The 18,760-nt window shown below is 39.7% G+C and overlaps 1 protein-coding gene across 1 annotated transcript in view; it reads right to left on the bottom strand.

The window, feature by feature from the left end:
- suclg2 (succinate-CoA ligase GDP-forming subunit beta) overlaps nt 1-18,760 on the bottom strand; it is a 187,743-nt gene that overhangs the window by 17,961 nt on the left and 151,022 nt on the right. The window contains exon 10 of the mRNA XM_041816576.1: nt 3,317-3,437. Coding sequence (XP_041672510.1) covers nt 3,317-3,437 — 121 coding nt within the window. The remainder of the gene's footprint in view (nt 1-3,316; nt 3,438-18,760) is intronic.

The following is an 18,760-nucleotide window of genomic DNA, read 5'->3' as shown; positions in this document are numbered from 1 at the left end:
TTATGCAGATGATCCACAACTTTGCATATCACTATCTTCGGAAGGCCTTGTAATAATAATAAAACAAAAAACAAAAAACAAAAAAAAAAAAAATAATAATAATAATAATTTAATTGTACAGCTCTTTGAAAAACAGGGGTTTTCAAAGTACTTTGACATGCAGAAGAACAAGAGATGAAGACAGAACAAGAGATGAAGACAGCAAAATAACACATACCCCCAAATAACATCAAGAGAACCCTCAAGCTAGATACCCTACACAAAACAAAAACCCAACCCACATATGAAACCCAAACAACAGTATTACCCAGAAATAATGTGGCATCAACATCCCAAGACATCACATGAACTAAGACATCCTAAGGCGTAAAAAAGAACTGGGACATACCAAGACTTAATAAGACCTAAGATGTCACATGCCTCAATAGGAACCCTTGAATACCAGACCAGCATAGGAACCTAGCTGCAAAACTTGACAGGCATTAATATTAATTCCCTCACTCAAACTCTGATGACAGATTTTTTATAACTTAAAGACAAAACAGAAATCTTCATTTTTGGTACAAAACTCAGACCCAAATCCTGCTCATCTCAGTTCCATCACTTTAAATTGCTAGACAGAGGCAAACAATCCTTTTGTAATCATAGATTGTGATCCAAATTCCACTAGTCACATTATTCAAACCAGAAAATCTGCCTATTAGATAAAAAAAAATTCAAAACTCAGAGACTTTTTGCGAAAATCTGACAGAGAAATGAATACATGCATAACAAGCACACTAGACTATCATAATGGTTTATTCACTAGCCTCTCAAAATCACCTCTTTAATGATTACACTCATTCAAAATGCAGCAGCATGAATTCTGACCAGAGCTAAAAAGTTTCAGCACATCAGCCTTTAAATCCTTGCACTGGCTCCTGGCTCAAACTAGGACTGATTTAAAAATTATGTTACTTGTGTGCAAAGCACTGAATGCTAAAAAGCTTCACACTAGATGGAGCTCTCAGGTCTACAGGCAGTGGCCTTTTGACCATTTGACCTCCAAACTCCAAAGCAGAGGAAAATACTTTCAGTTTTTATGGTCCAAATAAATTTAACACTCTGCCTGAGGACTAAAAAGGGTTTTAACATGGAAAACTTTTAAAAGCAGGTTAAAAAATGAACTCTTTATATCGCTCTATTATGGCTAGATATCACTACATGTTGTGTAGCCAGCTGGTTTAAAAAAGTAACCAAAGCAGATGGATTGGCTAGATTCCATGTCTGTCATCACGTGGATCCAGCTTGTGCAGCTTCAGGCTGATACACTTGGTCCTGGTTTAGAAACTGACTGCATCAATCGGTATCATTCTAGGAGAAAGATATGGTAGCTACGAGAGTGGTTAAGCTGAGATTACCGTAGATGCAGCTTTAGTGGCAGTTGTATCAGGCACTGAACAACATTTCTTGTTAAAAGAAGAACAAAGAACCAGACTGAAAGCTGTTCTTGGTGCACAGATGTTTTTGCTAATCTTTCGAATGTCTTCGGCAGAAGAATATACCATCTGGCATCAACGACAGAGAATAATCGATTGCTGATATGACAAAGGCGGCCTTGACCCTCCTTACTCTTCATTTGGAAGTGAATGGCTATGAAGTCATGTGTTTTGTGACCTGATTGGCCAGTAATGAATGCATGTGATGGATGGACTGCTTATCCAGTCACCCTCAAACTGTTTTTAGAAAGGTTCAGCCCTTCTCAAACACTCATGGGAGCATATGCTGGTTTGGCACCTTGCCGTGTCAACCTTGGAACTGTGCTGGCTTCCTGATGGCCATCCCCCAGGCCTGCGCCAGACCATGCCCCATCTCTCCAGATATCCTCCCAGCTGCCCCCTCTAGGACACATGTGGTTGCCCCCTGCATCCGAACCAGCCCACCTGGTCATGGGCACCCAGTATATGGTGAACTGTATCAGGCCTGGGAATGCCTGTAAAAGCCCAGCTGCCATTCCCGTATCGAGCAGCTGACCCTTCCCATCCTCACTCTCCTGAGCATGTAAGAATTAGTCACACAGTCTTGCCAGCAATATCCAAAGATATGCTGAAGAGAACTTTTTACAAAAGACTTTAGTTGGTGCCTCTGACCATTAGTCAATGTCCAGGCCTCACAGAGTAGCACGAGGACCATTGACCAAAAGATTCTGACTTTCATCAGTCTTTTGTCAGATACCGGGAACTCCATACTGTCTTGCTCAGTGAACCCATCGCCCCATGCACGAGTCCAAGTCTGTGGTTGATCTCAGCCCCATAGTCAGCGGACTAATGGATTACGCTGCCAAGATAGGTGAACTGCTCTACAACTTCTATGCTCTCACCATTGACAGACACAGTTTAGATGGCAGCATCCAAGGCATCTCCAAACTCCTAATGAGAGCATGACACCATGGAGGGGAGGTTTCAGCACGCACCTTAAGCATCTCGGCCTGGATTTGCCACACTCACTGTGTCTGTGGCATCCATTTGGAGCTCACGACTAGGATGAGCTACCTGATACAATACATCAGAGTAGCAAGACCATTGTTCCCTGATATCTGATTCCTTTGTCAGGATTGTGCTATCAGGTGCCTTTACTGCAGAGCAATGAGTGAGAGGATGCATCTGCCTTGAGGCCCTGTATGGCCCTGTAAACCAGGCAGCCATTACTTGTGCCCATGTGGCAAGGCTCAAGTCCGACACTTGGCTACTTTCCTGCATGTCTCTCCACCAATCTCTCATCCCTGTTTCCAACTCTATCCACTGTCGTCTTCTAACACCATAAAATGCCCCAAAATCTTAAAATAAGAGGGGAATCTTTTCTTTTACTCGTTTTCCATGTATTTCTACAATCAATACATGTAACAAAGCAGCAAGATCATATATAAAACTAGAGCTGGAGGAAAAGACTCATTAAAGAGCATTCTGAACAGAAAACCACTATTAAGTTTAATTGGTTGTAACTCACATGATGCCTGTGCTGGTGAAAGAGATTTTGGTTACCTTAGCCTATAGATCCATGTCATGTCAAGGCAGACAGTTCATCAACAAGACTGATGAATGCTGAAGGGAGAACACGGTTTTAAAATGCAGCCTAAAGGCCAGTGTCATTAACCAGCATCATGAAATCCTTATTAGGATCAATTGCTTTCAGTCCAAGCCAGATGGAGATCAATGCTTCATGTTTCTGAAGGGAATGACGCATGTTGTGTGCTGTGTGGGTGAAAGTGAAGGCCTTGTTTGCTAGAAGGGTCAGAAAGGCCAAACCATGATTCTGTTATGTGTTTGTGCATTTATACCTTCAAGCCTGACCACCAGAGGCACCTTCAGCTCCAGCTCCCGACAGGCTTTAGTGATGCCGTTGGCGATGATGGCACAGTTGACGATCCCACCAAAGATGTTGACAAGGATGGCTTCAACCTGGGAGAGAATGAATAAACGGTTAAATAAGAGGCTCAAGTTTGTCCAGAAACATGAATCAGATACACTAACAGCTCTGACTAAACAGGATGTCCCTGACAGATGCAATGATGCTTTATGAAACTTGTGATTCAAGGTTGAAAACTCAGCCTACCACCTTTTGTGCGAGGAGGTTGTGCAATATGAGGCTATATAACACTGTCACACTGCAGGCAGCTGCATGTGGAAAAGGCTATATTGGGCAAAATATAGCAGTAATTCAACAGCAAGTGGTGAGATTTTAAATGGGAAAAATGAAAGTATGAATAAAAAACACAAGCTCTTGTGGTTTTCAAACCCCCAACAATGAATCATCCTTATGAACAACAGCCATAAAACAGAACTGTATACTGTGTTTGGTACTATCAAATTAGCTGTAGGTCATTTACAGTCATGAGATCCTTATGATATAAGATTGGGGGGCAGGAAGTGAAATGGCAAGTAGAGGAAAGTTAGTTCATTAAAGTTCTAAGTGGATCCACACGCTGTTGTTATTCATTGTGTATGATCCCTACACTACGCAAAAAGATATTTTCCATGAATTAACCAATTTATCTGACACAAGATAACCAATATTACACATAACTCAGTCCTGAACACCTCCTACTACACCTCTAACCAGATGAAGGGGACAATAGTCTAGAGGAATCTTGTACTGAGCTAAGAGGCTAGTTGAACAACTTTAACAGCTTTTCTCCCTTATTTATTTGCCATAAACATGTTTTTTAGGGAAATGCAGATCTACTATAAACAACATAAACCTTGTAGGGTGGACAACTATAAATGATGCTTCGTTTTATGAATTAGCCACTTATATGAGCCAGCTCTTTTATGTGCACCATCAAACATTTAAGAGCAGGTTTCCTTTCTTTTATTATTGTTATTTAATACACAGCCTCTCAAAAGAGATGGATTTCCCATTGCAACTAGCAAGGCTAGACAGATAAAGGCTGTGGAAACCATGACTGGAATGCTTGGTGGAAATGGACAATGCCCAAGTGCTGTCTGATGCCGCTCCTCCAGGTTTAACATGGACTCTTTTAATCAATATCTGTTGCTGTTTCTGTTTCATTTCTTTTTAACTTTTTTGCCTGGATGCCTGAAAAAGCTTAAGACTGCTTTCCTTTTCTGTTTTTCATATTTTTCCCCTGCTTTCCACCATTACACTTTGGAATTTATTCAAAATAGTCACATATTTACAAAAAAGATCCTTGCACTTTTTTAAATTGGTCCTATTTTGGCATTATTCAAAGCAGTTCCCGTCTGCAGTGACACTGAGGGACACATTATTATTATTTTTAACCTTTATTTAATACTCGAAAATCATTGCGGTTTCCCTCATTTACAATGATGTCGAGATACAACAGAGATACAATTAGAATGATTTCAAAGAAGACAAGAAAGACATATAAGATATAAACACTTACACACTGTTGTGAAATTATTTGAGATGCTCATCTTAAATTTTCCAAGAGAAACTAGTGTATCAATCCTCAGACTTTGTTGTAAATTGTTCCTCATTTTAGTGGCACAATAGTAGGAGGAAAATTTGATTTGTGTCTGCACAGAAACCCAAGTTTCTGTCTAAGTTTACTGGTAAGAGTCCCAATATGGTGCTTAAATGTGAATGATTCACATCACAGGCTCTGTCTCTCCACCTTGCCATTGAACGCTATTCAGGCCATCTCCTGCATGATCTGAGAGAAACAACGTGTGCAGTTTGACATAGCGGAACACAACGTTGAAACAGCCTACCAGCGCTTGTCAGCCCATGTGAGAAAAAAATATGGTGGACAGCATTAGCAGCTCTGGTCTAAAATTCATTAAAAATGGATTAAAAAGATATTTAAATATTGGAGTTACTTGTGTGTATTTAATCTTTTAAAGACCCTGGAAAGTCACTCAAGTTCCAAGCTTGCTAGAAAAGCTTCCATAAGGGCTATGAAGGCACGGATATCATTATTAGAATGGCACACTGGAAGGCTGTGAAAACATGTTTAAAAATTATTCAACTTTTTTGTTGTATACATCATCAGACAAATGAAGTCTGCTGCATTTTTAACTTGATCAATAGAGGAAAAACAGTGAAAGGAAATGCAACAAAAACTAACACAGGTCTTTCAAATACCCACAGCTGTGAGTTCTCTGTGAACTGTGCCAACCCAAAGAGATCTTCGCTGGTACTCCATTTAATTTGTGGTGCAGTGTTTCTGCAAAAATTATCCTCAACTTTCTCACAATTTGGGCACAAAACAGATATCACAAAGTATTGAAGCAAGGCAGTAGGTGTGCGTGTGTGATTCCACCAATAATCTAGAGCTGGGTTATTACCCTGGCTAGCTCAGTGGAAAAGTAGACTGAGAGCACACAGGATTAATCCTCCATGTTTGTTTATAATCACTGCTAATCTGTTACCGCCGATTTGGATGAGCAGCTTGTGGGTGTGTACTCAGATGTATATGTGTGTATCTTTTGAGACTGTGTATGTTGTCAGTGTGTGGTTACGATGTTTATGCGGAGAGAAGATCAAGGACTTGGATAGCTATCAGCGCATCAGACATGGCATTGTCCTCCATGTGCTATCAAAATGAGCATCTCCTTATAAACAGCAGAGAATGACACAAGGCCAGGAGAGATGTAGGCAGAGGAAAAGCAGACACAGGAACCAAACAAAGATATCGAGGAAGCTGCTGGGTCAACACAGAGAAGTGTGAAGAATTAGGAAGAATAATGAATTAGGATATGACATGGAAAGCCCAAAACATGGAAAAAACAAAACTGCACCGGAGAACAAAGATGATGGTTAAGGTTATATGCATGTAATAAGGTTGTCAAAATCAAATACTGTTCATGTATTCTTATGTGGATACATAAATACTGGATAAATACTGGAAAGATGGTTGTGCTAGCCTCTGGCATGTGTTCACTACAAATCTTAAGGCCCCAGCTCTTAATTGTACTCAGTATGCTTGAGTTAAGTGGCCTTCACTAACCACTGGTAGAAAAAGAATTGGCAGATCCTTTTAAAGTTTTTTTCCCTCATATTTGTGTAATTTTAAAAGTGCTGGAAGCAACAGGATTTACTCTGTAACCAGGTCACAGGACAAAATTTTGATATCAGTCCCAAAATAGTAGAGATGCACCAAATTTAATAATCAGGGTTGATGTTTAAAGTTACAATTTCGCTGATGCAAATGTTTTTTCATGACTTCTTTTAGTATAAGAGTCTCACAATGCAAACATTTTACCATGAATTGAGATCAGAGTTTTTCAAATTCCAGATACATCATCAATAGTCAACAACAGCATTAAATAAACAGATGCAACGACAATATTGGACATTTCTACTATTAATAAAAGACATATTTGAAATCAGAAGGGCCATAATGCTTTGGAACAACATAAAATTATGATATTAAATTAGTGTTAGAATTTTCAAATCTACTTTTGCAAAGTTCTGGGAAATAGTGGTGATAATACTAAAATGAAGTCAAACCTTAATGTACCAGTGCTGTTCACACAGAACACATTACTAGAGGGAAACTAAATTCTGCAGCGAAATAACAACACCCCCGGTAGAGGGAATGGCGTGTGTTGACCAACTGACCCAGTAGGAGATCATGGCTACCAGGTACGCTGCCAGGCACACCCACTTGAATGGAATAATGTGCACTCCCAATAAGCTACACAATCTAAAATAACTTCCTCTACAAGTGCTAGGATGTACCTGATGATTAGACTAATGTAACACGTGAAGCGTGGCGGTGAATAGACTGCATTAAGAGTTCAGCAGTGGGAGGCAGACAGAAAGTAAGAAAAGGTGCGACGTGCCATCAGCTCACTTGTTCTCAAACCTCAGCTGCCTATTGAACTGTTCCTCTGACAGCCTGTTAGGTGTGATCTGCAGTTCACCGAGTGTACGTGAGTGAAAGTGAGTGTTCAGATTTTTTTTTAAAGCAGCCTTAGGGCAAAAGTGTGTTTCCCCATTACTTGGTGCATGTGTGGTCAACAGGCAAGGCTAAAGCAGGCTAAAAACTGCAACTACAACTGAGAAAATGTCACAGTTGTGAAATCAGGATATTCCAGTTGGAAAAAAAATTGTAACCTTTGAAAACTAAATTCTTGAGATGTCAGCCTGCTTGCACAACTCTAAGTTTAATGATCTTATGATTTGAATTCTTGAGCATTCCAAGGTTATCCCACAAGATCTCCATAAGACAATATTAATGACCAGTTTTTTTAATTATGCAATTTGCTTTGTTAACATGTTCAAAATAAGAGGCTTCTGCTGTGTTAACAAGTCCCCAGACATTAATTAATTTGTACATTCGTGTTATATTTAAATTGAACAACTCTGTAGGACCATTACTGGAGTGTCGATGGGTATTTAACATCTGAAATGACTGCACATGCAAAGCTCAATTCATTGGCAGAGATAAAGTACCTATAAAAAGTATGCACCCATTTGGAAGTTTTATCCTTTTACTGAATTTATAAATCAATTGTGGTCAACTGAATTTGGCTTTTTTGACAAAAAATACAAAAACAAAACTCTGTAATGTCAGAGTTAAAAACAGATTTTTACAAAGTAATATCAATTAAATAAAATATATGTGACTGCAAAAAATATCCCCCCTCTTTAAAGTGAGTTATATAATTTAGAAGAGGTCCAGCCAATTGGTGCTAGTAGTCTCACAATTAGTGACATGGGGATCACCTGACTGCAGCTAAGTGACTGTACCTGTGTCTGGAAGGTCCAGTCACTGGTTCATCAGTAGTCCTGGGTACCATTACACCATGAAGACAAAAGAACATGCTGAGTAACTCAGAAAAGCTTATTTAAAAGTATACTAAGTCAGAGGATGGATACTGAACATACCCTGGAGTTAAGTCAAATCTATAATCAAGAAAAGGAAGAAATATGGCACATGTGCAAACCAACCTAGACCAAGCCGTCCTCACAAACTAAGAGACTATGAAGGAAGGGGACTAGTGTGAGAGGCCACTAAGACACCTATGACTACTCTGAAGGAGTTACAAGCTTGAGCAGCTGAGATGGTAGAGAATCTGCATACAACAACTTTTTTCCCAGTTTATCAGTCTAGGCTTTATGGGAGAGTGGCAATGAGAACTCGAATTAAATCTGGACTAGAGTCCGCCAAAAGGCACGTGGGAGACTCCATGCTCAAGCGGAAGAAAGTTCTTTGGTCTGGTGAGACCAAAATGGTGCTTTTTGGCCATCAGACTAGACGCTATGTTTGGTGCACAGCAAACACTGCTGATCACCACAAACACATCAACCCCACTGTGAAGCATGGTGGTGGCAGCATCTTGCTGTGGGGTTGCTTTTTGGCAGCCTGTAGAAGGCTTGTAAAGGTAGAGGGTAAAATTAATGCAGTAAGATATAGGAAAATCCTGCAGGATAATCTTATTCAGCTTTCAAGAGAACTATGGCTTGGGAGAACATTTATTCTCCAGCAAGACAATGACCCGAAGCATACAGCGAAAGCTACTTAGAAAATGGTTTTAAAGACAACAAAGTGAATGGTCTGGAAAGGCCGAGTCAAAGCCCAGACCTCAAGCCAATAGAGAATTTGTGGCTAGACTTAAAAAGGGCTGTTCGTGCCTGATCCCTGTGAAACCTGACAAAGCTTAAGCAGTTTTGCAAAGAAGAATGGAGAACAATTACGGTGTCCAGATGTGTAAGCCTGATTGAGACCTATCCACACAGACTCAGTGCTGTCATTGCAGCCAAAGGTGCATCTACTTAATACTGACTTTAAGGGGGTGAATATTTATGAAGTCACTTATTTTACATGACATATTATTATTTAATAGACGTTACTTTGTTTAAATGTTTTCACTTTGACATTAAAGAGGTTTTCATGTAATTTTTTCATTAAAAAAAAAGAAATGACTGTGATTGATTTATAGAATCAATAAAAGGGTAAAACATCGAAGGGGGTGAATACTTTTTATAGGCACTGTATGTAATATGACTAAGGTGTTTGAGGGATAGTAGTCATAAAGGAGCATGGTCATAATACATTTTCATAATGATGACTATGCTTGATAGGCTCTGGCTGAGTAAGGCACAGGGACTCGGCTCTTAAACGCACACATACATGCTCACACAAAGCACTGTGTGGCTCCCACTTGGGGGCAGCAGAGATTTAGAAGCCTTTTATTCAGCCTCACTAGAGAAGGCTCTATTCTTACCCTATCTGCAGCCCATTTTTCAACTCTGTCTCTATTGGGAAGAACCATATTTCTTCCATTCATGCGTCTACTATTGACACCCATGTATATTAATGATACACAAGACATGATTTATGTAGCTTGGCAGAGAAGTAAATGCAGTTTATAGAAATATGGATGTTCGGAGGACTGGGTTGCACTTTGCTGAAAGGCTTTTTTAGTATAGTTTTCTCTGGTTTTGGGTTATGAGCTACTGTATGGCCTCAGGAAGATTGTTTTTTTTTCCAGATAAGCAAACTTAAGTAGACATTTTATGTAAAAGCTCTACTACATCTGCCACTTCCAAGTAAAGAGCTCAAATCCTGAGCTGTAACACCCACACACACGACCCCACTGCTGTAATTTGAAGTGAGATGATGTGATAGTGTGCCCAGAAGAAATGTAGCCTTAAATTTAAAAAAATCTGAAGAGACACAGGGGGTAAGAGAGCAGAAAAAGCACAAATGTGTAGATGCTATTCATGTCTTTAATCGTGTTTTCTCCTAAGAGAGTTCAATCAGCTTTAAAATGTAATATATGCCAGCTCTTAAGTTGGGAAAGTTTTAAATTACATTGCTTTTCAAGCAAGATTCTGGATTGCAGAGGGGTGAATGCAACAATGGTGAGCAGGCTGATAGAATGAGCACAAAATTTCAGGTCAGTCACCTACGTTTGATATCCTCTCCAATCAAACGTGTAACACTGTGCTCCATTCAGCTCGCAGAGCCTCAGAAAACCAGCCTTAAGGTATGAAATAGCTCTGCACACTCCAATCCATCTAAATTCTCCGACATCGCACTCTAAAGCATTTTACCTCCTGTCACAGAACTAAGAACAGCCTCTTTTCGTAAAGGCATTCATTTCAGGTGAGCTAACTTGGCAGCGGGGTGGATTTCTTTCATCAGCCCTCAGCATAAAGGCAGCCGGTATAATGTGCCAGCTCCTTCTTTTTTTTTTTCCTTACAGGATCTTTATGCATTCTTTCAGGTGGTGTTACGGCACGAGCCCATGCCTTCTACCTGGGTCCCGGTGAAATGATTCAGCTTTTTGCAAAACAGGATCACTGCTTCTGGCATCCGATACTCTGCCAAGGCTTTTTTACGTCAAAGTAAAAAAAAAAAAAAACAGGCCTTCACAGGAGAAACAGGCTTTTCTGCCTGCTATTATATGCCTCACTAACTGCATTTAGGGCAAGTAAAAAAATGTAGCCCAGACAATTTGACATGCTCACGTGGGCCCTGTATTGTACTCCTCCTGTCTGTGTATTTCATGAAGCCTGTCTTGGATGGCTTCCACAAAAAGCGTGCATTGCTATTACAGACAGGCACGTCTAATTATAAAACTACCCACGGTCATCTTTACGGACTGAAGTCTGAAGACAACACCAGACACAACATCACTTCTCGGCGAGTCCTCATACTTCGTTTACAGAATGTTAAACAGCAAACAAACATGACGCACTTTTCTCCTCAAAGTTGCAACCCAGGGGGGAATAAAAGCATTGTATTTTCTCTCATTCTGCAAGGCTCCTTGTCACAAGTTGTGTGTGTGCTTCTGAATTATCACTCAAATACACATTTTCATGCCCGTACCCCTGTTAAGCGCCGCTAATCTCTCTGCAGGAAAGAAAGAAAAGGGAAAGCATCTTGTTTCCTTTGTTACAGCGAGCAGATAGGAGTAGAAAAAAGGCAGGGCTGGAGATGGGTGTGTGTCTCTCTGTGGCCTATTAAGGACTATTGTTCCGTCTTATCTGCTGGAGACAGCCTGTACTGCCACTGCCTGCTCTGGCAGCCCTTGTGTATTTGTTTTTTCGATATGCTCAGGGCCCAGTGCTTGGCCCTTGAGCCACAGGTTAACGTAAACGGCTTCCAAATCAAGGCTGGCTCTGATCACAAATCTTAGAATGAAAGGTGGTTAAACCAATTACTCTGTGTCTCCCACATCTGAAGAATAACGGGGTAGAGATGCCTGGTGAGTTCAGTGAGTTGTTGGGATTTTTTAGAAAAGAACTTGTATGACTTCCTGCCTCTTTCTGCATCAAAAAATGTAATGTTATTGCACACTGTTTTGTTGTGGTAAAGGACATTGGAAGGATATTTGTGTACATTCTGGTCCAAAGACATACTGTAGAACTGAAGGGGCATTTTCAGGATAACTCAATATGATATAGTACGCAATTCTACAACGTTTGAGACACTGCAAGACAATCATATAATGATTCATTAATCAAGATACTGTTCATGCAGGGTGGTCATACGCCCAGCTGTGATCAGCTGACCACTAGCTGATCCCAATTATCGCCTCCTAGCTCGTACAGCCAATCACAGCTCTTTCCATCAACACAGCAGTGTATTATCACTAATCCCTGCTTGCATTAATGTTGATGCACCACACTGCTGCTGCTGGCAAAACTTAACCTCCTCCTCCCCGGCCTCCTCCTTTATAGCACAAAGATTGTTGCACCCCCATATGCAGATTAATGCTACGATGGATTAATTGCTTTTGAACTAGTTTTATTGTATTTAGTACGCACTGTCAAATGTATCCATCCATTGGGTTTTCTAGCAATGCACTCACAACTTTCATTATGTCCGTTTAAACAACATAAAGACAAATAAAAGAATATCTTTTTGCAGTTACTTCCGAGATCTGGTCACGTGTAATGGGAACTCAGGTTTACTGTCAGCCTTGGCTTCTACTGTCTTGGACTCGGATCAGTTCCAGACAGAAACATGTGTCCTCAGTCTTGCTTCAGCACAGAAATGAAGCTGTATCACAGCTCTTCTGTTTCTGTGTGTTTACGTGCTGTTAAAACAGGCTATTGGTCACATCTGGCTATCTAAAGCAAATATCTGGTAGTTGTTCTAAATGGATGGGATGCTAGAGGACTGTTGGCCATTTTGTCTAGAGACAAGCCTTTGGTGTGTACAGGGGAAACAGTCTGTTTGGACAGCAAAAAATATGCAGAACGGTATTCATTCAGATGATAAACCAGCTCCCATCAGTGGTAATCTAAAAATGTTTTATATCTCTATCAAAATATCCGCATAAAGTGAAGCTTACAGTTCACTATTGACAGAACATTCCACTTCAGCCAGAAATCCGTCTGGTGCTAAGCCAGCAAAGCTAATCACCATTTAGATTCCCTCAATACCTGAAATGAATCAGCTGGCAGAGCAAGCACACATACAACCCTATATGAAGAAAGGCTACAGTCCGGGATGCGCTGCTTACATATTTGAATCTCATCCTAGCATTTTTTGGTGCATGTCTTCCCCCAATCTCTCTCCCTACTCTCCCTGTCTCTTCAGCTCTCCTCTCTAATAAAGGCACTAAACCCAAAGAATAATCTTAAAAAAAGACACGATAAATTTAAAAACAGACTCGGCTTATGCTTTGTTAGCTTTCACATGATGCCATACACACATGGAACTGCCCCCTGGTGAGTAATAAAGGCTTCATACTTCGGTACATAAAAGAGAAGCCGACAGTCTCAGTCGCCACCTACATGTTTTAAAGCAGTTTAAATTTTTTAACAAAAGACAGTTGTTTTACTGGATTCACAAACTGCTGAGAAGACAAACTGGGTTTTACTTTTACAGAAAACCATCTGAAGAGATAACCCAGAGGAGCAAATAGTGGATTAATGATGATAGACACTTCTCTGTTCCTTCGGGGAAAAATAGAGCAGTGCCAAAGAGATTTCCCCTAATCCTACCATCAAATAATGTGCTAAATTTGGCAGAATATGACTCTCAACAAACATTATGGTCCCTAAAACAGTTAGTGACAGTGATCCTGATACTACCAATAAGTAACGTGAACTAACTAATGTGAGCTTATTAGCACTCATCTATTCTTTAATAATGAAGTCTTTTGCCTCCCATTTTCAAAACAGCACAATTATTGGCCCAAAAATTGTAAATACACAAAACTGCCCAAACTTTTGTAGACTTTCATCCTGGTTGCTGTGTAAAAAGAAGGATTCTTCTCTACTGTATGAAGACATTACTGAAGCAAAATTCTGGCTCTTTCATACAAGAAACTAAACTAGTGTCATGGTTGTTGAATGAGGGTCTGATGTGACAAGAATGTACATTTTAAAGAAATGTCTGGGTTTTTCTGCAGTTTAAAAGTCCCTGTAAATTGAAAAAAACAAACAGCATTTCAGGTTTATTGTATGGCCACTGTGTTATGAACCACCAGGCAAAATTTCAGCCTGAAAAAGAACTCTAAGTTTATAAAATTAAGCTTTAAAATCATGAAAAATTAGTCAGTAAAATATGTTCTAGCATGCCATGGGCGTGTTGGTTGAATGAGCTGAGGCTATACCCACTCACAAGAAATACAATCCTTTCAAAAAGAAAAAAAAAAGAAAAAAAAATGCTACAACCTAAATGGAGGAATCATCTGTCTATGCTCCTATGTAACAACCTTTGTTTTTACAGCACTGTTTATGAGATGTCTATGTTGTTAAATTGCTGCTGAAAACAGTCCATTTCCTGGTGGTTTTTCAAAACAAAAGTCTTCAATGACGATTAGCATCAGAGACTTTTATCGTGCAGGACAAGAAACTGTCTATCACTAGATACTTTACTAAACTTTAGCATCGCAATGCTAGCATAACTTCAGCAGGTAAGATGTTTGTTACTGATGCATGTGGTTCAACTGATAACAGACAAGCACTCCAGCAATTAGTCTGCCCCACCTCGACCATACGGTGAACTCTGATCAGAGCGCAGCTGCCTGGCTCTGTGTCAGAGCAGAGAGACAGAAAATAAAATTTACTGTTTTCTGGCACAAATCTGTCTGTCATGATACTTTCGATGATCCATAGGCCACTGTGACTGATAGATTTGGGAAATTTATCCCACAATGAACAAAAACACAGCATGCAGCTGGCTGTTTAATTTCAATGAAGGCAGTAACATTAGCTAACAACGAACTGTATTAAGATTAACTCCTCTGTTGTCATGGCAGCTATAATTTCCCCACCCAATTAAACCAGGCCAGGAAAGAGGTGGAAAACTTTCTTAAGGTCTAAATCAAAATTTCAATTGCACACAGATCTCAGTGTTTCTACACGTTTACAGCAGCCATATTCCAACATATCTACTGTCAAGACACAATTTTGGATTTCACTCTTTAGGGACCTTCAGGTGATGTAAACATGATAGCAGTCAATAGTATACCTGCCGCTGTCCTAAAGGCTTTTTGTCCTCAAGGCCACACATGACTGAAAGTCATTATTGAAGGTGAAACCTAATTCTTGAACCACATTGCAATCAAATCATAAACACTTTCTTCTCGGCCTGATATTACTGAAAGGAGAAAGAGTGTGGCTGTGCAACATAGATCTTGGCTGTTGAACTGAGTCACGTGCTACTCCAGGATGATATGGACTGAGAAATAATGAAGTTAATACCACACAGAAAAGGGAGTCTTGCCTTAAAGTTATCTAAGGCTGGTCTTTGGCAAGAATTTCTGAGAGATTTGCATCGATTTTTGCAGAGACAAATATTGTCTATCAGATGATAATTTCCTATTGGGTTCAGAGATTGCACTGCATCAGATCAGCTAGGATGAATGCACTTATACAGTGTGAAATAAATGTCGGTTTAATCTCATATCATATTTCATCCTTCAAATTAATTGCTTATGTCTGATATTCTATCTCTGTTCTCTCCTTCTTTTATCCCGATGTTAACTTCCTCTTAGGCCAATTATCTCTTTACCCTTCATCAAGTCATAACCGCCACTGTGAGGAGTCATAGGAGTGAGCTAGATTGAGAAATCTGTTAAGAGTCCCATATTTTCTTAAATTAAAGTAATGATATTTTGAACCAACAATCAGAGTATTATTGCACCATAAGGCTTACATTTTTTTTCATCCTTATTCAATCATGTCTCCGCAATATTCCCTGTGATACTTTATTTGACCACTTCTTTGTTTTGTTGAAAATAAGAAATGTTACAGTTGGGTTAGGAGAACATTGATAGGGCAACATATTACATCCTTCCTTGCAACAATAGATAAAGGTAAACACTTTCTCCCAGTTTCACAACACGACATTCAGACTTCAGGCACAACAGAGCTTCTCACAATCATTTCTACTTTGAAATGGCTCATCCTGTGTAATTTGTGCTGGATGAAAGAACAAGATATCAGTGTGTTTACTGCCATATGTGTAGGGAGCATCAAATGTGACAGGCAAGCTGTGTGATAAAGACGTTCATGTGGCAATCTTTCATGCTACGTTTACTACTTTGAGCATCATTTCTGTCAAACTCAGGAGCTATTTTGCCTGCACAGATTCTATTCTTAGAGAGGATACAGAACAAAACAAGAGAGAGAAAATGACACAAAGACAGACTGAGGGAAAAAGAGGGTCTTGAAGTCAGAGAGTGAGGCGAAGTGAAACAGATGGAAGAAGAGAGATGGAGAAGAAAAGAGACGGAGAGAGGTGATGGGAAGTGGTACGGTCTCTGGTTTCTATTGAAGGCAAGGATTGGCCCTGGCAAGGAGGGATAAGAGGGAAATAATTATCCGGCCTGCTGAAGCATGACAGCCCCTTCTTGGGACGGCGGAGAGACACACTGAGCATTATGTCAAAGACTGGCCGTGTCAACGGCAGAGACACCTCTTGACAGACAGTGGAATCTGAAGTTTTACTTGACGGTAAAGAACCGGCTGACACAGGCAGCTGGTTACATGTATGATCAACAACTGGTGGAGTCAAGGTTTCATCTCAGAGACATGAAGATGTTTGGACCTTATCATGTCTACAGTCTACTGATATCACTTCATTGACAAAAAACAGATATTTCCAAGCTTTACGATGGATTAATCTTAGGAAACAAAGTGAAAGTTCAACACATTATTCTATTTGCAATTCATTATCTTCACAGAATGACCTGTGAATATAGGTCCAAAGAGAAGAGGTGTAAGACTAGAACAAGATTTGAGGAACTGAGACAAAAAACAGATCAACACTAAGACAAGATAAATCGAAGAGTACATCAAGACACACATTAACATTCAATGTTAAACATGCAAATCCATGTACACAGTAGGAACCAAATTTTTGATGAATGATTGTATTGTTTGTTGGAAAGGATCAGCTATTATTGTGTGCACAAAATAAACTAGAAAAGCACTTAGACAGCGCAGACCTCCGCCATTAGCCCTATCTCCCAATAGTGAAGAATCCTTTAAAAACATTCCTGGATCCGGACGGTGATCCGGATCACTCCCAAAATCTAATTACTCCCTACCCAGTGGAGTGGAGACACGGTGAGGGAAGCATTGGCTTCGCTACGTGTGGACTGTCATGGCAGAAGCACCCATGGTCTCACCAGATGACTGAAGTCATGACAGAGGGTGAATATTCCTCTATTCCTCCCAGCATTGTGAGTATTCTCGCTACAATTCGCTGTCTTTCTCTCTGTTATGCTCCGACTCGTCTCCTCAACTGGTCGTGTGTCTTTCAGACTCTATAAACTCCAAAACTTTGAAATGAAACACACCAAGGGATTGAAGTTACTCAGGTCCACCATCTCCTGGTGTAAAGTGATAACAGCGCAGACCTCCGCCATTAGCCCTATGTCTCAATAGTTAAGAATCCTTTAAAAAAATTCCTGAATCCAGATGAATCCCAAAATCTAATCATGTCTTCCTTATGCCATTTTTGACATTTCCTGAAAATTTCATGAAAATCCATCTATGACTTTTTGAGTTATGTTGCTGACAAACTAACAAACTGACGAACAAATGAACAAACCCAACCGATCACATAACCTCCTTGGAGGAGTTAATAAGTTAATAAATCTAGAAATGCTCAGAGAGAAAATGGTAAAACTGTGAACATGGATAAATACTTCAAGTAGCCCATGCTTTTTTTTTATAATAATAACATTGTCCTCCCGATATTAATATATCCTGTTAAATCATCAGTACTTTTAACACTGACAGTACTTTAAATACTTTGCTAGAGCAAGTAGGCCTATTGTTATTCTGTAAAACATAGCAGATGGCTGTGTCAGCTAACATTTTGACATGTATTTAATTCAAACAAGTAAACAACATAACAGATTTGGAAAAAGAACAAAAAATGTACCCATTTTTTAAACATTTCTTATCATTATCATACATTATTGACAATGGTAAAATTAGCTCAAAAGCAATTAATATATGGTAGGATGGATTTGACTATGAGGATGCAACAATCTTTAAGCCAAGAAGGAGGAGGCTGGGGAGGAGGAGGTTAAGCTTTGCCAGAAGAAGCAGCGGCATTAATGCAAGCAGGGATTAGTGACAAGTCATATTTAAGTGGACTACTGTGCTGAGAGATAGAGCTGTGATTGGCTGTGGGAGCTGAGAGGCAATAATTAGGATCAGCTGTGGTCAGCTGCTCACGACTGGGTGTATAACTACTGTGTAATGCATGAACTAATGCTGAAATTCATTTATTCATTATAAAATAGGCTAAAAACTGAGTTGATGGTCTGAAACACATTCTCTCTCATGTTAAACAATCATTTCTCATAGAGTGCACTTGTAACTGAAGCTATGGTATTTGTAATAGTGTGTGTATTATACTGTCTAGTCTGTACCAGAGAACTTTTATCATGTGATACCATATTTTGTAATGATAGTAACTACTACATTTTGTCAAGAATTACAACAGTTCACATGCTGTGTGTGTGATATAGGATCTTGATAAAACTTAGAAGGAATAAAACAAACAAAAAATAGATGCAGTTAGTCTTGCGCGGTGAGTCCCAAAAAACTTCACTGTGATCCTCCATACATATGCTCTACGGTTTCTTATCTGAACTTGGCGTTGGGGAAGAGTTAGATTGAACAGGTGGAGGAGGGATGAGAGCTTTGGTGAGCTTAGACTGGATTCAACTGAAATTTTCTTGCTGAGTCAGCATTGAAATGATCAAAAGAATGGTCTATTTGGAGTATCGAAAAGGCAAGTCCACAGCCCCCCGAAATGACGTAACGTACAACTGGTTCATGATGATAAATTGCTGAGTGTACA

Source organism: Cheilinus undulatus, linkage group 3 (genome assembly GCF_018320785.1).
Source record: "Cheilinus undulatus linkage group 3, ASM1832078v1, whole genome shotgun sequence".
Lineage (NCBI taxonomy): Eukaryota > Metazoa > Chordata > Actinopteri > Labriformes > Labridae > Cheilinus > Cheilinus undulatus.
The sequence above is the reverse complement of the archived record's forward strand: the minus strand, read 5'-3'. Positions and strand labels throughout refer to the sequence as shown.